Source organism: Diadema antillarum, unplaced genomic scaffold (assembly GCF_040938485.1).
Source record: "Diadema antillarum isolate AM-2024a unplaced genomic scaffold, OU_Dant_1.0 seq00000782_RagTag, whole genome shotgun sequence".
NCBI lineage: Eukaryota > Metazoa > Echinodermata > Echinoidea > Diadematoida > Diadematidae > Diadema > Diadema antillarum.
In genome coordinates, this window is record NW_027271670.1 from 67,743 (window position 1) to 94,077 (window position 26,335).

General features: G+C 38.3%; 2 protein-coding genes across 2 annotated transcripts; one reads left to right on the forward strand and one right to left on the reverse strand.

Moving 5' to 3' along the window:
• Positions 1–2,512: 2,512 nt before the first annotated feature.
• Positions 2,513–13,218, reverse strand: LOC139739091 (neuronal acetylcholine receptor subunit alpha-3-like). Its single transcript, XM_071649710.1, has 5 exons — positions 13,185–13,218; positions 7,958–8,103; positions 5,129–5,238; positions 4,333–4,552; positions 2,513–2,890 (listed from the first exon to the last, which is right to left on the reverse strand). The coding sequence occupies exons 1-5, from the start codon at positions 13,216–13,218 to the stop codon at positions 2,513–2,515; spliced, it is 888 nt and encodes a 295-aa protein (XP_071505811.1).
• Positions 9,847–25,341, forward strand: LOC139739078 (creatine kinase U-type, mitochondrial-like). The gene is made up of 10 exons (XM_071649694.1): positions 9,847–9,860; positions 10,961–10,972; positions 15,549–15,560; positions 18,441–18,630; positions 20,153–20,368; positions 20,622–20,806; positions 21,629–21,752; positions 23,459–23,593; positions 24,708–24,833; positions 25,240–25,341. The coding sequence occupies exons 4-10, from the start codon at positions 18,469–18,471 to the stop codon at positions 25,339–25,341; spliced, it is 1,050 nt and encodes a 349-aa protein (XP_071505795.1). The 5' UTR covers positions 9,847–9,860; positions 10,961–10,972; positions 15,549–15,560; positions 18,441–18,468.
• Positions 25,342–26,335: the final 994 nt, after the last annotated feature.

The window sequence follows — 26,335 nt, forward strand, 5'->3', positions numbered from 1 at the left end:
CCTTTCAAATCTGCATTTAAAATGAACCATGAATCGTTAAGATAGTGATTGTGATTCGTGGCAAAATGTCCACAGCGTCAAAGCAGTACTGTACCCGCATTTTAGGTGTCTATTCAACATTATTAGTTCATGCCATCTGAACTTCAACAGTGTAGAAATATGCCGTGGCTCACACTTCTGGACGGGACGCGTAAATCACAACGATGTATATGATGACAGCGAGAGAGACCACGCACACGAATATACACAACATGACATCGAGACGCCTCGCTAATCTCTTCCAATCGTTGTCCATACTGCCTGCTCGTCCCAGCCTGGCTGCGCGCGGACCCGCGTCGATACTTGTGCCGTTTGCGTTGCCGTTCGACGAACTCTCTTTGCGCGGTCGATACTGCGTCGGCGATTCGACGGTTGTGACGAGTACTGGACTGTCCGTGAAGGTGTAGCCTGTGGTCAGCTTGGGCAGTTTGAACCCACAGAGAAAGGAGCAAAGTGGCGACATCGGGCGCGAGGGGCTGATGTAGAACACACGGAGGACAACCATCGAAGCGGTGAGAGAGAAACAACTCGCAATCACCGTAAACATAAAGTATATACCTGCAATAAAGAGTGACAAAATGCATCACGGTGAGCAGATGTTGTTGTTGTTGTTGCTGCTGCTGCTGCTGTTGCTGTTGTCGTCGTCATCGTCTTCGTCGTACCACATCGCAGTATTCTTATGAGAATAGATGGGTCAGAAAATGTTTACAAGCTAATAGGTTAATATGTGGGAATATTGTCATCAACTTGCTAAAGTGCCCACATTCATTTTGACATCATTACTTGGCTTGTTCCATCATAATAATAGTGCCAAATAAACGGACACTTCGACCTCAACATTCTTTCGGCAGAAAAGGTGAAATTTTACATTTAATGCATACAAACACATTACATTTTATTGGATGAATTTTGTCCTGGATGCGTGACTCTTTTAAGTTTCACCATTTCATCATTATCATTACGCGCCCATTTTTATAGAGACATTAATGTCTATTCGCATTTCGTGAAACGGTAGAATTGTATTTTTAACATCGACTTCGGTAAAACACCATTTCAAGGCTGCTTTATGCACCTTCTTTACACTGACTTACTTAAGCATGAGCATCATAATTATACTCAGTACATGACACCGTTGGATATAAGGGTTAGGGTTGGAATAACATGACACTTAAGTAAAACTTTTTAGTTTTAGCGATGAGGAATTAAAACGCATTTCATATAATTTCATGTGATAAAATGAAATAAAATGAAATGAAATTGCCAATGTACAGTCAGACCGCAGCACCCGATAATTCGCTCGTATTCATTCAACTCGTATGCAAGCCTAGAGCGGGCTTGCATGAGCTGCTGAAGGGGATTTTGTCCTTTGGCTTTCGGCAACAAAAATACACCTTATATCCACAAATTTGGTAGCAAATTCAAGGAAAATATGTAAACTATCGTCACACGTTACTCAAATTATTGTAAATGAAAAGTATCATAGCGTAATTTGAGCTTGAGAAGTAATGAAAAAAGTAATTCGTGCAGTACACGTTCAAGACGTCAAAATAATACCGAATTCACTTTGCATCTCAATGAAAATGCATTATTTGGTAGTCTATATATCTCTTAATATTTCTATACATGTAAACATCTTGACAATTGTTGCTCAAACCGGTCAGGAACCAGTAAAATATACATCGATGTCAGTGCTGATCAGCTTGAAAGAGTAAGCTCTCTCATTGGACAGCGCTTGCATTCAGCGCTTGCATTACGTCATTACGCTTTACATACATAACGGTTTGATGCCCTTGCGGTTTCTTGGCACGCGTGTAGTTCAAGCCAAGTTCAAGTGCTGAATGCAAGCACTGTCCAAATGAGAGAGCTCTTTCGCGCCACTGTACACTTTGTGTGGAGCATACTTCCGGCTTAGGAGTGAACTTTACAGACATTTCAAAACAGAAAAACTAGTATAAATCATGCTTACATCTCCTTGACTCCAATATATGATGAGCATCTAAGTTTCCTCTCTGCGAAACAGCCAAAATCAGAAACAACAGTTTCTTAAACCGGTCAGGAACCAAAAATGAATTTTAGACGACAAAATCTTCCGTGAAAAGCAGGTAAAATTTACGCAAATTCAACTGATTATATCGTCATGATAAGATCCGATGATATACGCAAATTTAGTATCAAAATAAAGATCAGAGTCTGCAGAACAATTTACCGTGACTTGTAGCCATGATGAATGTATGTACAAGTCGCTACACTGTGAAAACCATAGCCCTGTTAAACTCTCGCAAAATCTCGCACGACGAGACACCTTTCGAACGCAAAGATCGTCAACGAGAGTGCTGAATAAATCTTGCCGGATCGGCTCATTAGCATACGTGCTGCGGTCTGACTGTATAACGATTATCATTATTTAGTTGTATTACGTAATAGACGTGATAGACATTACAACCATGTGATATGATATTTGTATTTGGAAGTCTTATAAATCTGTACCATCATTGAAGACAGCATGGGGCTGAGCTAGAATAGCAAGGTTCTCACCTAATAAAGGTATCTGTGATCCCAACGGCGGCATATACTCGCTGATGAGCTGCTGAAACAAAATGGCGGACAGAAGGTTGGCCACGGCGAAGGATATTTTCTCTCCCGACTCGGGCGGGATGAGGAACACGGCGATGTTGAGGAAGGAGAGCAGAATGCCCGGCGCTACCATGTTGACTAAGTAATGCTGGTACAGCCTTTGGAGGCGGAGAGTGTAGATGACCAGGGAGTAGGGGTGCGGACAACAGGTGTATTTCACGTCTATGTTCTCCACATCGACTTCGCATGACCACACCCCATTCTGGAAGTAGACGTCCTTTGGTAAACGATAGATAAAAATGAAGTGAGTATCATAAAAATGCATCGTGTAAAACAATGACGGGAGTGGAGTGAGAGACCATCCACTCTTAAAACATCCGAGTCAGGACTGACCCGGAACTGGGTCCGTTGGGGTCACACACCGTTCCGGGTCAAAAATGACTTGGAATTTGGTCATGAAGATCTCGAATGGGGTCACCCTGACCCAATTCATGACTCTGAATGGGTCATATCTGGCCCCATTCCTTGTCATTTCTGACCCGGAACGGTGTATGACCCCAACGGACCCAGTTCCGGGTCAGTTCTGACTCGGATGTTTTAGGAGTGTCTATATAGGGCAACATAATTCTCAACAGAAACTGTAAACCCATGGGGATCATATGCAATATTGAAAATACCCATTGTCCATACAGCATATTTCATTTTGATGGGTTATGGATCCTTCCAATGTGATTGGTCAGAGTTTTGTTGCCATTAGTCATTTCTCATGGCATGCATATTATTTCCTTTCAGCACTTCATCCATCACACAATATAGAGTCACAACTCATGCACGTAAAAGATCCCGCTTCATGCATTCATCTCAAAGAGCAGGGTGTTCAACCCGGTGAAGTGGTCCCGCCTCACATCCAACTGTAACCCATGGAAGACCAGCTTTACACAGCTGAATATGGGCTATCCAGCCATCTTCCCAGATGGAAATATGAACAAACAAACAAACCTCTGAATTGTGCGAACCCACTGCGCTTTCCCTCCTGAATTCAAATAATTCGAAGGTGCTTTGTGCACCATTATACAGACCCACTTAAACCTATACAAGGCCTTTTCACATCAGCCCGATAAAAATCCAAGCTCGAGATATTTTTCGCGATCGTAAATTAGCGCGCTATTTCATTTCCTATTCACATCAGCCCGAACATTATGAAATAGCGCGCTAGTTCTCATTAATTATCCTGCTATTTCGGAAATTTCCCGAGTTGGACTAGAGAAATTTTCTCGATCAGTTAGCGCGCTATTTGTATCCACATTATCAAGTAGCGCGCTAATTCGTGATCGGGTTAATTTCCCAAGTCAGAAAATAGCGCGCTATTTCGAAACATCGGGCTGATGTGAAAACGCCTAGTGAGTCATTTTGTATGTCATAAATACGCATCGGGATAATTTGTTTTGTGTATTCGTGTTTGTATATGTGTGTATGTAATTTATGTGTGTATGTGTGTGTGTGTGTGTGTGTGCGCGCGCGCATGTGTACTTACTAGTATGTTCATGTGTATGTTCATAATATTGTGTGTGCTTTGTTTTGTTCGATCTTTTGGCCTTGTGCAAAAGACTGTACTCCATTTTCAACCAATCAAAATGTTTGGATGTTATACGTAGTAAAAATCTATTATATGTTCAATATTTTGACGAATATTTTGACGACATGGTGATGCTCCCTTACCTGTTCCGAATCCGAATCATTGGGGTAGATAAGGTCGAGAGCTTCTTTAGTATAGATCCAAGAGGAGTACGTCAGCGAGCACACCTGGACGTCGAAGGGGAAGTAGCGGACCTGGACGGGGCACGAACTGGTGGTGATGACGTTGGTGAACCAGGTAATCGTGCCGTCACTCGACAACAGACAGTCATCCGCACTCTGTGTGATGAAACCAGGGGACACGCTGTCGAGAGAGAAAGAGAAGCAGAGACAATTATGACAAACACATTTGAAATAATACGATTCAATATGAGACCATCATTATTTCATTATTACCAGAGTTGTATATAGCTTCGGAAATGACGATCTTAATGTTGCGCGGAGGGCGGGGGCTATAGCAGCTTCAGAAATGTCTTAAACATGAATTCTGGAATAATTTTGTACAGTCCAAATTGGAAACTGAGACAATGATTTCATCACTTTATGCATATTGATCATAATGTAATGGTGACCGACAGCAACGTTTTTCAAATTTTTGCAACTTTTTATTTTTTGCTCGATTTAACTTTCTAAGCACATTATTCAACTTAAAGCAAAACAGAAATTGGATTTTCCTTCGTAATCAGTTTGTTAAGGGTAAGAAACCCTGGATAATTGCAAGGATTCAACTAAATACAATGTACTTATCCTGTGAGAGTGTTAGATTGTGCTTCTGTGTTTGTGTGTGTGTGTGTGTGCGTGTGTGTGTGTGTGTGCTTTCGATCCACAAAAATCTGTTCCATATAAAGCATTAAAAAGAAAAGTCTTGACGAAAGCCAACTTTTCATAGAGGGTGATGTCCGGCGTCCATATCAACGTCGGGTCGATGGTAACCGAACTGATGCCACCGTAGTCATCTGGGTTCCACTGCAGTAGAGAGTCTTTCCACACCTGTGGAAAGGAAACAGAGAACAGGATGGACATGGATATACTGGCAGTACACTCTGTAAGAAGAAATATGGGTTCAACTTTGCACCTTTACCAGTGTCACAGTGAGAGCACCCTTTACTGTGCAACTTTGCACCTTTCAGACCAGTGTCACAAGGTGCAAATTTGCACCTTTCTGGTCTGAAAGGTGCAAAGTTGAACCTATTTTTCTTGGAGTGTACGTATCATCAGATTGTGATCTCGGGATCAGAAAAAGAAATCGGTCAATCTGTCCCACCGCTAGAGAAAATAAGATTTTCTCTGTAAATGTATGTATGTATCTATATATACATATGTAAATATGATATAAATTGTATATAGAATATATATGCATATACACATATATACATATACTGTTAACAACAAATTATTCATACCCCTGAGAAATTATTAGTTCTGAGCAAATTTTTTGCAAGTGAAGGATGGAGTGATGGTGATTGGGTGTTAACTTTTTACTCTTATATGTCCTCTGTAAATTGACATTAATTCCAGTTTGCCTCATTTGCAAAACAATAGAAATGTTGCGCGATAACACCCAGTCACCATCACTCTATCCTTCACTTCTAAGAAATGTGCTCAAAACTAAAAAATTCCCAGGGGTATGAATAATTTTGTTGTTAACTGTATATACAAATAAATAAATAAATATATAAATACATGTGTATATTTTTTCTATTTATTTATTTATTTATTTATTTACTTATTTATATATGTACAACAATTCCATTGGACTGACAGCAGATGCAGTGCATTGGTTTCGTCCATTCACAAAGTCATGTCACTGGTCCTGCAGGAACAAAAGTGGTCTGACAGTACGCGATCCTTTCCGTTAGTCAGATTTACTGCTATCAATTTCAATTTCAATTTCAATTTATTTTCGTATTTCTCGATGGAAAATACATGGTATATAACAAAATATAATACAGAATGTCCAGCTTGGATATATACATGAAGAAATAGGAATACAAAAGTAATACATAACGGTCGATGTGTCATTTTCAATCAAAGTAAAAGATGCGAAGAGAAATACGATGGAACCTACTAAAAAGCAAAGCTTGTTGAGTGTAAGTCCCAACAAAAGCCTAGTAAGGGGAACAGGATGAGGAGCACGGGTACAATTAGGACCAAAAGTAAGGATAAACAAAAGAGAATGACTATTACTCGGGGCTCAGAAGATTCTTCTCACATGCATTTGCATCTCAGAAGATTCTCAGAAGATGCATCTCAGAAGATTCTTCTCACATGCATTTATGTGTGTGATAAAATGATAAAATGATAAAATGATAAAATATCGGTAAGGTATCGATCATAATCATTACATCACGATTCTTACCGCTTTCATCCATCCGTTTAGAGTAATCTGTTGGGATATTTCATCCTGCAGTGAGAGAGAGAGAAAAAAAAAAGAAAGCAAAAATGATCATCAATGAGCACGAGAGTAAAAACGCAAAGGAGGTGAGTGTCTTCAGTCTCGTAAACGTCTAAGAATTCGAACGCCTAAAATGGGACGATCAGAATAATACGTAATGCTGAATACCATACTTTACCACTTCAACGTGAGAATAAGTACTTGCAAGGATTGTCTTAGTTGGAAACTGCAACGCAGAAGAAATGATTATCAGAATGATAAATGACAAAAACTCGTGATCTGTCCCTTATCCCTCACTAGTGCACATCGAACGAGAACTAAACAGGAACTCCTTAGTCGGACCAATCCCCCATCCCATGATGATAAAACTGTGGATTTGCAAGTGGAGCTGTAATAGTTGTAGCATAGCTAGTGGATAAGATTATGTGACAGCAGCGGTTGTGGGAGATACGACATTTACTCCTGCGACAACATTGCTCCAGTCTTATTTTCTCCAAGGACTTTAGGGTTAGAGTTAGGGTTGTGATAGGGTTTAAGTTTTAGGTTACGTTCATGAAGGGTAATTTTTCAATCAGCTGTACAAAGTTTTAGTTTAATGCGATGATTAGGATTATAGGGTTAGAGTTATATTTGAGGGTATCAATTTATGTTTGGCTTAGCGTGCAGATTTTTCACGGGAGTAATTGTCGCATGAGCAAATGTCATGGAACCGCGGTTGTGATCTTCCTAACAAGGCGCTTGACCTCATGGCCTTGACCTACAGCCCTTCGAAGGAGGGATTTAATCAGTGATTTCGTTGTTACTTGCTAACGATCGTTTATTGTTTCCCTAGCCGCCACGTAAAACAAATCATAATTCAATTCAGTTCAATTCAATTCAATTCAATTCAGTTTAATCTAATTCAATACAAAGTTAAGTATTTTATCCATTTATCCGCGCAGGTGGTTTGTGGTCATATCCATAGTATATTATCATATCGCCACATCACAATTCGCTATGTCCCAGTCAAATTCATGATTAGATTTTTATAATCACAGGTTTATTATCAAATGCGTTTTTATATCCATTTCAAACTATCGTGATAGATTGTTGTAGGTATTGGATTACATCAATATGCACGGTAGTCGGTGTTAGAGGTGACTCTGTGCCCCAGGCCACCGGAAATAGATGTCGAGCCACAAGCAAAAGAAGGAGATGATGAAGAAAGGAAGTCAGGAGATGAACGGAAGAACAGCTTGAGAATGAATAATTGTCAGAGACACAGACACACGCACACAACAACAACAACAACAATAGCAAAAGATGAAAACTTACAAAATCGATGACTTGGACGACGAGATTTCTGAAGCTGACTTTGACGCTCTCGGAGAGGTTACCTGCTGGTCGGATGGTATTTGATCCGTACCTAGAATGCAGGTAGCCCAGGAGACGCTTCCCGTGATCAAGGGAGGAGACGGTCACTGCAAGAAAGAGTTACAAAAACTTGTGTCATCTAGAGACATGTTACTGTAACTGGTACTTTTCCGTATTAACTCCATTTACTCTGATTTTATCATCCTTCTCTCATTTAATCCGTATTTGATTTGAAAAGAAAAGAACTTGTACCTTTTCTTTCTTTCTTTTTTGTCCTCAAACTGATGGACTTTATTTAAATCATAGTTTAGAATCATGCAAAAGTCAATACAAGCATAAAACAATTGCAATCATACTACATGTAGTTCAATTTACATCAAATGAAATTTCTGTATGTGACGGATTTTATCATGGATTGCTGGAATACTTTTTTTTTGGAGATATCATTACAATATAACAGAAACTCACATTTGAATTCTTTTACACTAAATGATGCAGTAGAACACTGGTTTCTGTATTCTTCCATGAGAGATATACCTTATAACTTGAGTATTCCATGAAATTAACTATCGCGTTAATAAGAAAATAATCCTTCTTATAAGCAAAATAAAATGTCATGCCCGATTACTATGATTTTCTCATCTATGATGATATTTTTTCTTGAACATTCAAAGATAAGGCCATTGATCCTTGCCCAGATGTTTTATTCTCGGACAATACAACAAATTATGCATTAAAGATTCATTCTCATTACAGAATTTGCACTGTGTATTTGTTATTTTCCATTTCAGTACCTTTCCATTTTGTAGAGAAAATTGTGACAGGAACATACACATACGTAAACATACTTATCTTATCAGGATGTCTCTTCTCCCCCGTTTAAATACTCCCTCTAACCAGTCGCTAGCTACTTACATCATTGCATCACTTTGTACTTCACGTGACCCTGCCCACACCTTAATTGTCTAAACTTGGAAATACAATGGTAAAATAGATTTTGTCATAAATTACTTAAATCATTGTGCCATGATACTTAGCTTACCATCATCCTGTATTATACTGTGTAGTGTTGCACTAAGGAGTTTCAGGACACGCAGGTTTCTGATTGACAATTGCTTATTTCCATACACATTGGTCATTGTTAACAAGAAGTTATGGGAAAATCGATAAACGAAGACATCCATAAGACCTCGTACCATGCTCTCTTTTTTTTTACTCTCATGATCTGCTTTGTCTTTTTCGCGGTTCATTTTCTTTAATTGTTTGCTACAAGACAAAGGGATCTACAAAAGATGTCAGACAGATTATGCATTTCGCGACGTATAGCTTTGCTCTCTATTTACCTTGCGCATGTGCATACACTTGTTCATCTTGATTTTATTCTGTTTTATGTCATCTCTCTCATACAACTTAACGTATGTTGATACCCTGTGTATAAAGTTCCTCTCGTTTTCTTTCGTGGTGATCCCGTGCAAGGAGAGTCATGAAATTTCAAGTGCAAATCCTATAACATCTTTTGCATGAACATGTAGGTCTATTTTCGAAGGACTATACGTCCAATACGTTAAATTATTATCAATTTAAAATAATTATCATGTACCCCTTAGATGAGGGCCCGCATGACGTCATTCTCATGAAAGTGTGTTTCGAGTGGAAAGATAATGAGAGTAATTTTGCATCCAGCCTTACAGCGTCACATTGTTCATGGCGACTGGACAGAAATAATATTGAGCAACAAGGTTTTTAATTAGAGCTATTTGACATGCATATTGTCATTGGGCGAAAATGACAATCGCTTCCTCATAACAATATTCAATTAACAGCTAATCTGTGGTTGAAGACCGCTTAGTCAGTTGAACAATAGGTAATTTTGCTGGTGATTCTTCAGTCTCAACATCATCTCGAAGTTTGGAAGCCCACTCAATGTTATTATCGAATGCAAAATTTTCGCCACTCTATATTTCTTGTAGCTATTTGTTTGCTTCTTGGAAAGTCACAAGATCATCTAGCTTTAGAGGAAGAGATGGAATAGTGAACGAGTATCATCTGAACCTGGTTGATGTTTAGGTACAGAAGTGATACTACTTCAAAATATCTTTTAACTTAATGTTCCACTTCTTTATACGTAGGCAACGGAATGCATGAACAGCGACGCTATATATAGTTATACATGACAGAAATTTACATTTGTTTGTGTTGTGTAATGTTAGGGTGAGTTGTATACTGCCATTCATTATGAAAAGGCAACAATAATGACACTTACCATTTTCTTGCGATTCGACGGGTGTGCATAGACATCCAATGTTTGTCAGTAAGAGGAGGAGAAAAGCAATGTAATGTTGTTCAGACGCCATTCTGTTCCTAGATCTTTAACCACTCGAAGTAGTTGTAATTGATAATATGTCCGCTATAGGCTGGTGCGATCCCTTTTATTTAACGTCATCGATCAATAGGACAGTCCTTTGCTCACAAGCGGACGAGGCTGAGTCAGGGGGTCCATCTCCGTTGTTAAGATGCTACTTGGGATCTTTGCGGGGCGTAAGCAATCCGACCAATCGATGAAAACCCCTTTGATACCAGCAATGACGCCCTGTGTCGAAGTATTTCGTAGTTTTATAGGAGATACTGCCTTAGGACTTGAAGATAAAGAAAATCCAAAAAGTGAAAGGGTGCTGCCTCGGGGTGTGTATCTTTGGTAGTGTCAGAACCGGGGGTAAGATGGAATGTAAGTTGCCTTTGCAACGAATACCGTTATCAATGAGAGACAATCGACACGCGAGTGCAGTGCGTCATCGTTCGACCGTGACGCGTATCGATCGCCATCGGTTTGAAATAAAGCTGACAACGCGAGCGCCTACGGACTATTGCTTTTGGAAAAATCACCGATCATTTCTTTCACCCTACAAACCAACGAAAATCTCGAAGGGCGTCAGGTTCTCTAGGTGCCTATAGGTGACTAGCAAGAAGACTCCCTCCGTTCGGATTTGAATGGGAGGAAGGAGGGCTGTTTAGGGAGGTCTAAAACACAGCCATTGGACGAGGGGGGCTCAAAGAAGCTCTCCATCTCCTGGGGGGCATTTCATGAAGGAACTTGTCGGATAAAATGTCCGACAAATCAATTATATCCGACAAGTTCAGAGGAATCAGCCAATCAGACTAAAGAATTTCTCAAAACTTGTCGGATAAAAGAGACTTGTCAGATATTTCATCCGACAAGTTCCTTCATGAAATGCCCCCCTATTGTCTTTCAAGACACTGATTTTTTTCCTCACTACTTTCATCTTCTTCTTTTTTTTTTAATTGAATTGAATTACTGAAACTGCACCGGTCTAACACTCGAGACTCAGTGGACTGTTCCAGCACATTTATATTCATCTTTCACTTGACATTGATGTTATATATAAGCCAAAAAAAAAATTGAATACAAACAAGCAAGAAACAAAATGTAATATAAAGTGGATCATGAGAACTGCGCAACTGAGAAAAACATTTGAACTGCGCTTCGTTGTGAACTTGATGGTGGACATGGTCGTATACTTCTATACTTTTATGTAAGTTTTTTTTACTTTTGTTTTCCTCCTTTTTCCTTTCTCTTTTCTTTTATACCATCTGTACCTTGCTATTTTAGCTTTCATTATTGTGTCATAAGTAGGCTACTTTCTGTCCTATCTCCATTGTAAAACGTAATTACATTGGTATTTGTACCAGGAACCCGCGGTTGCAAGCTTTGCCTTTGCGGTTCCTTATTTTCACATCTTCTTGAGAGTAGTCTTTTATGTACATGTCGTACCCTGACACACTTTCTAGTCATGATCTTGAAAAATATTGATGAGTTGAGATGTATTCAAGTTACCCTGATGTATTTGCCTTAAGTGAGACACATATCGATGATGCAACTACCGATTCTCAATTGAAAATAGAAGGATATAACCTTGTACGTAAAGATAGTGATAGGTACAGTGCGCAGCAGCCTATATCAAATCGGATTTAGATTTCATTGCTCGTCAGGATTTAATGGATGATAGTTTAGAATTGCTGCCACTTGAGCTACAGTTTTCTCACATGAAACATATTTTGGTTTTAGTAAGGTCAAGGAGCTTCAACCACAAACTCCTTGGTATGGTACAGGCCACCTAATTCTGGAGCACATAATTTTGACTGTTTGGAGACTGTACTGTAGAAGACAGACGATTTAGATCTAGATTATATCATAATTGGTGACATAAATTGTAATATGTTTGGGGATGTGATAGTCTCATGGCAATCAAAACGTCTTTTATTAGAGATCATCACGAATTATAATTTGACTCAGCTTGTAAAATATGAGGGTTAAGAAAAATGCTGAAACGACGTTGGATTTGAAAATGACGAAAAATGAAGATAAAATTGATGATTGTGGAGTAATACCCATAAGTATGAATGACCATTATCTGATTATGGTTTGTTGTACCGAGGGCAAATAACGAGTTCGCAATGTGAATCGCTGTCACAATCGTAAAGTTGTGCGTAATTATGAATATTTTGATAAGAATTCCTACATCAATGACGTCAATCAGATCACATTGGAAAAGACTGAAAGTTGTAAAGATGTGAATAGCTCATAAATTGTTTCTGAAGAATCACTATTGAGGTGATTAACAAGCACGCCCCTCTCAAGAAACAAAGTATCAGGAAACAAGAATTTCCATGGATGACATCAGATATATTGGATCTTATTCACAAGAGAAATTTAAAGAGGAGATTTGGAGCAAAAAACAGAGTTAGATACTGATTGGAAGGAATACAAACTGTTGAGAAATCAAATTACTACAAAGATCCGTCAAGCAAAGGCTGATTATATAACGAAAAGTGTAAAACTAAGCAAAAATAACAATCAGCAATTTTGGAAGTCTTTGAAAACTCTCATGTCAAGCAAAAAGGATAAAGACGGAGCAATTTCTATGGAGGTGAAAATGGTCTCACCCACAACAGATAAAAAATTGCTAATGAATTATATAATTTCTTTGTTGATATTGGAGTATTAATTCAACAGCAGACATTACAGCATGCCAATATCAGCACGTCGGCAAAAGAATATCAGAAGTTTGTTGAACGCCAAATTGGCAACATCAGTCTAGAACCCGTGTGTGAACAAGATTTTCGAGATATATAAGTTTCCCGATAATAAATCATGCGGTACCCAACATACCTGTATCCTTGATAAAACCTGTGGTGGACACCATATTAAAGCCCTTGGCGCACATAATCAATGTCTATAAAAGACAATGCGGTTCCACTGATATTAAAAACTTTCCGAGTTCATCCTCATATTCATAAAAGTCACAAACGACAAATTACCGATCAATATCTTTATCGCCGGTCACAGCTAGAATTTTAGAGAAGTGTGTATTTAACCAATAACTTAGTGGCGATCATCCTAACGGAGTAGGGACCCAAAGTCATTAATGTGGAGCATGTGGCCCCCAGGGGCCCCAGGGAGAGAGCCCTTAAGGGAAAAATATTACATACTTACCTTAACGACAATAATATCATAAATGTGAATCAGTCCGGGCTCAGACTTGGACACTCAACATAAAAGGCATAATTTACCATTTGCACATGAAACAAAAACCCAGTATTAGTGCTCCAAAATAGTCCTAAAATGAGAATTGGGGATAGAAACAACAAATGTAAAAATTTGAACCAGTATAATCAATGTTAAGTATTGTTAAATATACAAAATGTGAACAATAGTTATAATGAAAATGTTTCCGGACTAAACCGTCTACAGCTATGGTTTAATGAGAAAAGTGGTAGTATCTCCTTATATTTCAGGCTCTATTGCAAAAATTGTATATGGTGGGATGTTTTGTGATACAACTGGCCTACATAATATATACATCAAAGGTGATATCTTGAACATTATTTAAATCACTGCTCCCAAGGGTAAACAGGACCTTTAACTGCGCTCCTGAAAGTTACAGAAGACTGTTTACATAACATGGATATGGGTAAAATGATTGGTATGGCCACAACAGATCTGCGAAAGGCCTTTGATACGGTAGATCATTCTATATGCTCGTTGATAAACTAAGGCTAAATGGATTAGATGATCATGCCTGTAAATGGTTCGAAAGTTATTTAAGCATGCGGGAACAACACGCTACACAGTAGTGAATGGTGTCGAGTCTTTGCCTCAACATACTAAGTACGGTTGTGCCACAGGCACGACAGGGGTCTATTCTAGGCCCTCTATGTTATTTATCAACGACCTTCCTAATTGTCTCCAACCACCACAGCGTTGCATTATATGCAGATGACACGTGCATTATTGTCCTGGTGACAAATTTTTGGACATTGAGTCTAAATTGAATAGGGATTTACAGAACATTTCAGACTGGCTTTCCTGTAATCGCCTTGTTTGTTTTTGTCACTGTTTTTCTTTTCTGTTGTTATTTTTTCTTTAGGAAAATGTGTTTGGTGTATAATGTAAGATTAAGAGTTTTATGTGTACATCTATTGGTGTTGTAATATATTTGTATACGTACAGATAGGGCCTCATCCACGTCAAGCTCTGCTTATGATGACGGTCCCCTGTTTTGATTTCTCCTTTGTTCATATATAAATACAGTATGCCTTATGCTGCTTTGATTCATATGTTATTACAGACTGACGCTGTTATGAAATTGACATTTCTTATATTGATTTGTATGTTATACTCTCCTTTTTTTTTGCATACTTTGTATCACTTTGTTTTAATTTGTTATTGTATTTGAAGAAAGAAAATGTAGAAATAAATCAAACCAAACCAAAACCAAACTAAATGCGAAGAAATGTGAAGGTATGTTGATTGGGTCATAAAAGAGAATTAAAGGCAAGATATTGGACCTTTGTATTTATAGCACAGATATAGATCAGGTTATTACATGTAAATACCTCGGAGTATATTGATAGCTGTCTCAGTTGGGACAAACATGCTGAATATCTCTGTAAATCAACAGAGAGAAATTTATATTTGCTAAATCGTATTAGGCATTGTCTTTCTCAAGAAATAGCACTACTTTTTTATGAGACAATAGCACAGAGCAAACTAGATTGTGATATAGTCTGGAATAACATAAAGAAAAAGAATGTTCAAAAGCTTAAAATCTTACAGAACGGATTGCTCAAGACTGCTCTGCGCGTTGAAAATATATAGGTATTCAACTCGCCTTATTTATGATTCATTATCACTTGATAATGTTAGAACAAAGACGAGCTAAGCATACTTTATGTTTGATGTATAAAATAGCACCGGAGTATCTTGCTAGTAAATCAAAAAATCGTAATCAAAAAATTGAAATGAATAGTCAACAGATGTTTAAAATGTCAAGAAGTAATGTTTCTGATATCCTTAGCAAAAAAGCTAAAATGTATTATACCAGTTTAAAAGAAAAGAAGGTTTCAGAACCAAATATGATCATCATTTGGCAATGTAAACTCGACCTGCCTTATACATTTGATTGGGAGTCAGTATTTGCTTTTAAACTGTTGAAAGTGAAACTCAACAAGATAAAACAGTTTAATTTCAAAGTGATAAACAATATTGTACCTTTTAAGGATAATCTATTGAAATGGAAAATTACCACAAATGCACAGTGCAAATTCTGTAATGAAAATGAATCATTAATGCACAATTTGTTATATTGTCCGAGAATAAGAAACATCTGGGCAAGGATCAGTGACCTTATTTTTGAATGTTCAAGAAAAAACGTTATCATAGATGAGAAAATCATAGTAATTGGGTATGAAATTTGTGAGAAAGATTATTTCTTTACCAACGCAATAATCAATTTCATGGAATATGCAATTTATAAGGTATATCTCATGGAAGAATACAGAAATCAGCGATTTACTGTATCCTTTATTGTAAAAGAATTCAAATATGAGTTTCTGTTATATTGTAATGATATCTTTAAGAAAAGAAGTATTCGAGAAATCGATGATAAAATCCGTTATATACAGAATTTTCATTTGATGTAAATTGAACTATGACTACAACTGTCTTATGCTTGTATTGACTTATGCATGATTCTGAATAATTGATTTGAATAAAGTCCCTCAAATTGAGGACAAAAAAAAAAAAATCTTGCTAGTAAAATTGAGCTGAAACGTTCCCTACATCTGAAACAATGTGCACATCCTGTCTTTACCTCCGTTACATACATGTTTAAGAAGACTAGTTTGAGTTATTACTGGGCAAAAATATGGAACGACTTACATAATAATATGGCAGCTTTAAACATAATATAAACCATTATTTTGCTATCAATACTTGATAACAAAAGTGTGCATTTTCTCATTGTATGACTTTATGATTTTTCTCTCTCCATCTTAATTTTGAATCATTACGTTGTATATTGTTACTTACCATGCTCACCGTGTTGTGTATTTGTTTGTAGTATCTGATTATTTTTTCCTTTCATTTTTTTTCTGTATTGTATTGTATATTTCTATGTGTTTTTATCCATGCATGGACATGGTGAAAGACAGCCTTTGGCTGAATCTTGTTGCCGTGATTATATAAATGAATGAAATGAAATGAAACGGAAATGAAAATTAGTGACATTCTAACCTCTTCGCCGAGCGTGCCCGGCCATCAAATCATCAGGGCGACTCCGCGTATTTCTCGTTGTTATGTTGCCGACTGATAGTGCGCTACCAAGGAGCTTGAAGCTCCTTGGCGCCACTAGTATTATACCCTGCGCGCAGCGATTGTTGCGTTTATGACGTAATAAAGAGTTTCTATGATTGCGATTTTTATAACAACAACTGCGGCACAAGGTCAAAACACTGTATTCCCCACACAGATCAGCGAATGAAAAATTCGGTGAAAGTAACAAATCACTATTGTTCAACAAGCGAACACAATTATAGAACACCACCGAACGAATGGATCTGCTATGATTCTCGAGTCATTCTAAATGAAATATTCCGTAATATCTGGAGGAAAAACGTAAATAAGATCATAATGGAAAAACAAGTCGACGCTGTTTTCCAGTTTCTAGCGGATCATCCAAAATGCGCAGCGCTAGCAATGGGAGCCATATTCGGAGCCAGCGTAGTAATTTACGGGTGAGTATTCCACGAACAGGTGGATTACCGGAGTGAATATCAACTCGTTGTTTTGACCTAACATACAAATGTAGTTGATTTCTAGGAGTTAATTCAAACTCTGTTGATAACCAGAGTAAAGAAGGGATAACTAAGTCACTGCAGTGCCGAGAATGCAGTCTACACTGAATGAAGCCGAGATTTCAGCGGGTTCTGTCAAGAGAGAAAGGCAATGATAGGTTGAAAAGCCAACGAATGATTACAGTGAAAGTGTAGTGAATATGAAGCTATTGCCGAATATCTTCACAATTATTGTGTGATCTCATGTTAAGTATTTAAGTAATGACTGCATGTGAAGAGCGAGTTAATTTTGTCGGACAATGTTTCATGCCTCTTCCGGGGCCTGTGTTCATGTAAAATTCAGCAACACTAATCACAACTCTTTGCTTCTATTTTTCTGCATGGAGCAGCGCTATGTTTTTGTTGTTGCTGTTTTGCTTTGTTGGATTCTCATATTTTTTTTCTTCAACCCTATTTGCTCTGCAACAATCTATCGGTGTCGGCGAGCAAGAGAAATTAGCTACATAATAACTGAAATCTACATTTTCCTATTTTCCCTCGGCGGATTTCGGCTATGAACCACGGCTGCAGACGACGTTCCGTGGTTGTAGCTCAATTCTTTATGTATTGTTGTGCAAAGCGAAAGTTAGTGTTGGCAATGGTGTTGGTTATCTCTCTCAGGCAACTCATTATTCATAATTTTAGTTGATAAGTGCGCATATTTCCCTCTGGTTCAGCTCTCAATGTGTATTGCTTTCCAGATGTGGAATTCAAGTATCTTTTAATTCTCTGGATATCTCCTCATGAACAACCTTCTATGACTAGTAATTTAATGCCGTTTCACAGCTTCAGTTAACCAAAGAGACGATTTTCTTCATCTTTCAGAGCATCCTTCAGAAGAGTGCTATTTTCTTCTTATTAACATCAAACGGGTAGCTGGGATCGAGATCAGCATACGTGAAGGAATACTGAGGGGATGGGGGATCTTTTGGAACCTATAGCCCCCAAGTTTCTGATGAGCCTTCCAATGTGATTACAAAAGACCATCAATTTCTTCGTATATAATAGCCTCTTTGTCTAGCATAGCTCTTGTTGATTGTTCAATTTTTTATAAAGCAATAAAATGTATTGACAATTGCAGAGTCGTGTATGGTTGAGTTTTCTAAAGTTGTAATTTTCTTTCCATGACTCATCCATTGGCGAAATGATTTATGCATTTCTTTTGACACAACAGAGTCCACAATCGCAATTGCAAGGGCTCCTTCTGCCAACGGCGACTTACCCGTCCCCGGCCCGTCGGTATCTCATGCTTCCCGGACTTGGTCAAGCACAACAACATCATGGCCAAGCACCTGACGGTCAAGCTCTACTCGGAGCTGTCCGAGAGGAAGACTAGCTCTGGCTGGACCCTTGACCAGTGCATCCAGACAGGGGTGGACAACCCGGGACATCCTTTCATCATGACGGTTGGCATGGTAGCGGGAGACGAGGAATCATACGAAGTAAGTGAAAGCTTACATACTGTGCATCGTATCGAAAACTCCGATCTCCTTTTATTCTCTCGTTATGCCGGTATGTATGATGGGGGGCTGTGTTTCCGGACACTTAACGTCTTAAGTTCGCGCGTGAAAACTTACCTATTTTACATAGAATATGCACCCTTCTTTACCTCAGAGACTTGATATAGACTCCTCATATACTATAAACAACATACTCTGAAAACGGCGTGAGAATTCTTGGGTGCGTCATTTTCATTGCAGATGCACTTACAATACGCGTCCGGTCCCACAACCTGTCCGGACCCACAACGCTTGGTCATAGTAGTCGGCTAAACACCCAATAAAGTAACTAATTTATGTTTCTATTAATTTCATTTGTAAGAAATTCAGTCTTCTGCGCAAGCCAATAGAGACGTGAGAAGTATTCGTATCGACACAGTGCATTTCAAGCTGGAGAGTCCCTTTATCCTCTCTTTTCACATTTTCATACATGTGACTAGCTTTGTCATTCTAAAATTGCTGTTCCCCATACTTCCATAAGGTTCCCAATGCGACCTCTGGGACTGAGAACTGATATGTACCGAAAAGTCCTTTGCGTTTGCAGTTAAGGAGACCTTCCATATTATTATCGAGCCTTGTGCAGGCAAGATTATGTGCAGGCAAGGGAGAAAGTATAAAGGGTTTTTACTGTACCGTTTTTTGATAACTTCTTGGTTAAACCTTGAAGGTACAGTAGCTCCGTGGTTAAAGGAGACCTCCAGATGACTTTTCAGACTTTTACATTTGAACAACTATGAATTAGTTATACTGAGTACAGACTTTCAGAATTTAAAGTGATTGGGACGAGGAATAAGAATGTTTTCAAAATTCATAACAAATTACATCGAACAAGGATGATGACATGGCAGCCTCACCAAAAGAATGCATGAGTGGGGGCTCAAGGAAGCAGAACAAAAGAAGAAGGCATGCATAGATTCTACACAGGTGAACTTGTTAAGCAAGTGGTATTGTAATGGAATTGCACTGCTACATTTCTGAAATATGTGAGGCTCATATGTCATCAACACTGTTCAGTGTAATTCGTTTAAGATTTTTCAGAGTATTGGTTTCTCTGCTCGAGAACCACAATAAAATCCACAAATCTAGACATGGAGCTGTCGATTTATGTACTACATGACGTGAAATTATGAAAATCATCTGGAATGCCCCTTTAAGGGAAATCATTGTCAGTATATTGACAACACTTTACAATGTACAAAAATATACAAAAAAAAAATCAACATATTTTCACTTTCTAGCATAATGAAATCTTGAGAGGAGGTGGATAATATTCCCCCTAAACATGCGTCAGTAACAAGTCGATGGAATGTATCCTTGTATGAAGAATGAATGTCTGATTTTCCTCATTTTCACTGATTTTTCTACTATTTGCTGATTTCACTCAATACACATCTGTATTTGGGTTTTGCTCTGATTTTGATCAAGCGCTGACATCAAACCCTCTTTGATTATTAAATCTCTACAGGTGTTTAAGGAGCTCTTCGACCTCGTCATTCAGGATCGACACAACGGTTACGGCCCAAACAACATCCACCCAACGGACCTCGACTTCGACCACATCCGACCCGTGTCACTCGACCCAAACTACGTGCTATCTTCGCGTGTCAGGACTGGACGAAGCATCAGGGGTTTCTGCCTCCCCCCAGCCTGCAGCAGGGCCGAGCGGCGCAAGGTTGAAGAGGTAGACGCCCCCCCCCCCTAATATCTGTTTGAGTTTAATTGGGCCCGTGTATAAACGTTACGAGTCTGTCAAAGTATTGCAAGATTTATACAAGCTTGGCGATACAAAAATATTTGTATAAAGGCAAAAATCCGCCCACAAATTAATAGTGTGAAACCGAGTGAAATCATCCCAAATCCGCAATACAATCAAACATAAGAATAAAGCAAAAACACACAAATAATGTTCTTTTTCTCACCATGCCAATACTTAGATCGTCTGTCAGGCCCTGAGCGGTCTAGGAGGTGATCTGTCCGGCCAGTACTACTCGTTGACCAGCATGACCGATGACCAGCAACAGCAACTCATTGATGACCACTTTCTCTTCGACAAACCGGTCTCCCCTCTCCTCACCTGTGCCGGTATGGCCAGGGACTGGCCCGATGCCCGTGGTATCTGGTAAGTTCCTTGCGGGCTGCTAAACAGCATCGAAGGTATATAGCAATAGTAGTCCAAATATTAGCATGTAGTAGTAGTCCTTATAGTAGTAGCAGTAGTACAGTGTAGTAGTAGTAGTAGTAGTAGTAGTAGTAGTAGTAGTAGTAGTAGTAGGAGTAGTAGTAGTAGTAGTAGTAGCAGCAGCAGCAGCAGCAGCAGCAGGGGTAGTGATAGTGGTAGTAGTAATATAATCACTATAGAAGCGGTGGTGACAGTTTTACAAGTAGTATAGTAAACGCATAGAAGTAGCAGTAGTAATATGGTAGTAAAGTGGTAGTTGTTGAATGTAGCAGTATAGAAGTAGTCTATAGTAGTAATAGGATACTCGATAGTCGCACTATAGTTTGTAGAGGCACAATTATATATGTTGGAAAAGAATAAAATTGGAAGACCATAATGGAACTGCAGGCATCTTGAAGGTGATTATTTTTGTCTCGTTGATATAGCCAACCTCCTCAACGCTTCGAAGTCAAAATGTATAACATCTACTTTTTACCTGCCCGAAGGATATAGGAATTAATAACAGTGCTGCATCATTTATTTTGACTATGTGTGTAGTGCGATTCCCGAACATGAATAACGCAAATCTAAGCCTTTATTATGAGTATATTACTAGTATATTCATTGCGAGAGCTTACAATATTTTCATCGCTAATGCAATTTTGAAGCAGTAAATCTGAATTGCTTTATTTTTCTTTCTTTTCCTCTCTCATACATGTCATAATATCTACCTCTATTATGTATTTCCTCTTCATCATTTCTTCACACATATCCCACTGCAAGGCACAATAATCAGAAGAACTTCTTGGTATGGATCAATGAGGAGGATCACACAAGAATTATCTCCATGGAAACCGGCGCCAACATGGTTCGCGTCTTCGAACGTTTTTGCCGAGGGTTGCAGGAGGTAACGTGCACGACAACCCCTTTATCGGTTGTGGGTTGGCAACTGACTCTGTTATGCACGACCGTTCGCACATTCGTTGCAAGCGATAGTTTTATATTACAGTACTCTCCGCATAATCGGGTAGGCTCGGGCAGAGCGTTTCTTACCCGATTAAGCGGAGTACCCGATTAACAGAAGAACGCGTCTCATTATTGACACACACAATGTGTATGTACATGCATTGTACACTGCACCAAACACCTTCACTGTATGCTATATCACGCGTGCTTGCACGGCACATTATACATACCTTACTCTTGCTCAGTCACGAGCAATAATTTACACTCTTTTTATGGACAAATATGTCTTCTGAAAACTTTGTCGTTTGACTCTAGACTCCTCGCTAACACGCAGGCATTTTCCGAAATGAACACGTCTATTTGCATGCACCAGTCACGTAGAACGTCGGGTTACTTTTCGAGAAGTGACTTGGGAAAAGCAAAATTATGGAGGTGGTGAATGGCCTGATTTTTGTTGCAAACTTCTCGTATTGTGAATGTTGTTGCGGAGCAAGGGAGGAGCGCAAGTGTGTTCAACTCCCGTCTGTCTATTCAATTATGAGTGCCAGCTGCATGTGCAATGTTCGTTTACGTGTGGCAAGGCGGTACTGGTACATGTGTTTTCATGTTAAATCACTCCCCAAATGATCGGTCTTCTTTGCAAATTAAGCAGAGAATGCGATTAGCCGAGGAAAATTTGACATTCATGATTTCTTAAAGTGTTATCTGCGATAAAATGTGGGTAGAAATTAGACTACAAGAAATTATTTACCCATTTATGCGGAGAGGCAACCCGATTATCAGGTGATTTTAATGTGCAAGGGAACTGATTTTTACATTACTACCCAATTAAACGGAGTACCCTTTTAAGCGATACCCGATTACGCGGAGAGTACTGTATTAGTAGCATTTTTGTTGATGCGGGTTGAGTAGGTTAACTGCCGGGTTGTAAGTCCATTGTTAAAGCATTCTTAACACCGGTTAGCCCGGATATCGTACGATGCCGCACTCACTAGTACCGCAATATCCACTTCAATGAAGTATTCCGCATCCAATATTGTAATTGCGAAATAAACCTTCTGACTGTATAATCACTTACATGCTGAGTCACCAATGCCTTATGATACTTGTGGTTGACTCTGTCAAGTAAGTCCGTATACACAGGTATAAAAGAATAGACATGCACGTTCTATGCTCTCTTTGTCCACAATATCTTCTTAAAAGCAATGTCTGCTTTTATAAAATTGTACTTTTATTTTGCCATTGTCATGATGATTTTCGGATATTCGAACTATCCGGTTTATTCTCATGGTAATGCTAAAGCTCTCCTGAAATCGGAAATGCTCATTATTTTGTTGTATGTCTGTATTGCATGATTATTACTGCCTATTAAGAATTCTTTCATAATTATCTGGGGCATTTTGTTTTGAATGCAAAAACAAATCATTATTGAAAGTATCTGGGAGAGCTCTCTAATCATAGAAAATGCCGTCCTAACTCAAGCAATTAGAAAATAATGTAAATTATTATTTTTGGTAAATAAGATTATGGCGTTGGAAGACAAATGAAGAGTAATAATAAAGCGAGAAAATACGATAGGTGTCACCCTTATAATGGCTTGAGTGTTGATTTCTTGCTGGATTTTTTTCCTCTATATTTCCCTGGCAGTTCGAGCGCCTTGTCAAGAAATCCGGTAACGAGTTTATGTGGAACGAACATCTCGGTTATGTACTGACTTGCCCCTCCAATCTCGGCACCGGGCTCCGTGCGGGAGTTCATCTCAAAATACCACTGCTCAGCAAGGTGAAATGCATTGAAATTCAGCAGAGCGCTATGCAATGCGGGCGAATATCTATTTTTTTTAAATACCAACATGAAGTGCACATAATATACATGAAATTCTGTGATGCACACCTCATGTTAAATTGTTGGGGACTTTAACATCCTTTGAGGCTTATAATCACAAGTAATTCATTTTTACAGCGCTGTAAAACACCACTAACCTAAAGATTGCTTATATAGGTATTCAAATTACGAAATACGTGTATGCCATTCGTATAGGCAGTTTAATTAAATGCATATTTGAATGTCCATCTTCGCCATTTAAGGGGTATGTAGTCTCAACAATTTTGTCCAAATAGTCAGCCACTGATGCGGGGCCAGATGCACAGACAGCAATCGGAATTTTCTTAGCTGCCTGTGATTTAATTAATGCAGTTTCCTTTATTCTATCAAAACCTTGTTGCTCAGAATAACTGTGCTATATACCCATTTTATGAATTAATGATGTGTGTTGTTATTTTCTGTGCTTCATTCTGAAATGTGTGTTTTATATAATATGTGTATCTATGTACTTTGTATGCCACTTGAATCACAAAAATTTTCCATTTTATGGACAATAAATAAATGAAATGAAATGAAATGATGATGATAAATAGTATGATAGTATCCTTGTCACGGCGATCAGCAGAATTATCATCATGGTAATAAGCTTATATATGCGATTAGCAAATATAAATTACGTACGTACATTTCGGCCTCCAGTTATAAGTCACCATCGCTAGCAGTCATCATCTATTGATAGGTAATTTTGGTGCTTATAGCGTTTATGACAAAAAAGTAATGGAAGAAGAGTCTATTGTATGCGAAATCCTCTTCTTCGACTCTTTGATTTTGTGTGTGCATCATTAAGATAGAGTCCTTCGCAACCATTTATAAATCCTCTTGGCTTTAGAGTAAACTATTACACTGCATCAAAAGTGAAATGATAAAACTCATGGCAAAGACGGTATCCAAAAATGAGAAATTTAATTTTCAGCTTCTTTGGCGTCCGTATTTCACTCTCTGCTGATTCAAAATGTCGACTATGGATCTTAGTACAAGTGTCGATTATATAAGTTGTCAATTGCCGTTTTAGGATCTTCGATTCGACATGATTCTGGAGAGGCTCCGCCTCCAGAGGCGTGGCACGGGTGGCGTGGATACGGCCTCAACCAATGGCATCTTCGATATCTCCAACTCGGACAGACTCGGGCTCTCAGAGGTCAGTGTGGCGTGGCACATCCCTGAATTAACTTGAATTGAACTGAATTAACTATGTGGTCATGTGGATTTAGTATACGTGCAGTAACAAGCATCAAAACAATGGAATACCAGTAGTGTGATAGTACTGTAATAAACAGCTTTACAGAAGTACATAACACATGATAAGGCGTATTATCTTGTAACAAATTGTCATTACACACATAAAAGATTATATTGGCATAGATACACACATGCACATATAGACGACTCATGAGTCATACACGCACATGCATAATCATAATACCATAACAATATTATAAAGAATTTAGGTCTATAATAATGCGTTTATTTTATGCGTTTATTGCAGTAGTCCAGTGATATTTGTATCAGTATAATTGCAAATCCGCCTGCTCTTTAATCCACAGGTGCAGCTGGTGCAGTCGGTGCTTGACGGGGTGAATCTCTTGATTCAGATGGAGAAAGAACTGGAGCAGCAGCGATCCATCTCCCGACTCTTGCCTCAATAAGACAAACAGCCAACACCCTGTTGTCATAGCAACTCAACAAGTAGAAAATAAAGAAGAAACAAACAGAACAATTACAACAGACAATATAGATAATACACGTAATTCATTCAGTACCATTCACATTATAGAGAGGCTTTATTTATCTGTACACAATGCACACTCTCATCATCGTAATTGTTTAAAAAAAAAATCGAGAGCTTGTTTATAAAGTTTATTTTATATTTAAGAAAGATCACTTCGTCAATGAATTCACCTTGTGATTATGATTGTGAAAATACAAATTAAGTGTAATTTCGGACAAGCATAGAGTAAAGTTATTACTCTACTTGTCATTATGGCAATATTATTGCTTATCAGAGCAATGAATAAACTCTAAGCAACTACGCAGCCAACGGGAAACAACACTGGAATAACGGACAGAAATAAAGTGAATCCTATCGCATGGAACTTCATATTTTTGTAAATATAGATGAAATCTACGTTTTATCGATTTGATATAGTCAGCTTGAGGTAATGTCAACAATGAATTGAAGAGAAATTGACTCTTTGTTATTACATGATGTGTTAGAATGAATTGTAGTCTGTTGACTTTGAAAGAAAATCTAACGACGATGAGAAATGCATGATAATGTGAAATTATATGAATTCACAATAATAAAGCAACAATACACAAATGAATTTGATAGATTTTTGGTCCATTTAAGACAAACGGAAAAGATGAGACAGCGACAACTTAGTCTTTCCAATTTCCAATTTCATTTGATTTCGTTTATTTTCATTTTCATCTAAGAGTGTCAGTGTACAAAAGTAGCATGAAGAAAGATAAAACAATGTACATAAATATTTTACAAACGTCGAAATGAAATATAAAAACAATAACTTGACGAAGAAACATATGCTATTTATGTGTTGCTTGAAGGTTTGCATGGTGAAGTAAATGAGGGAGAAAGGTTTGCGGTGACATCATGTGTATGTAGTCCTCAACCGGATCGTT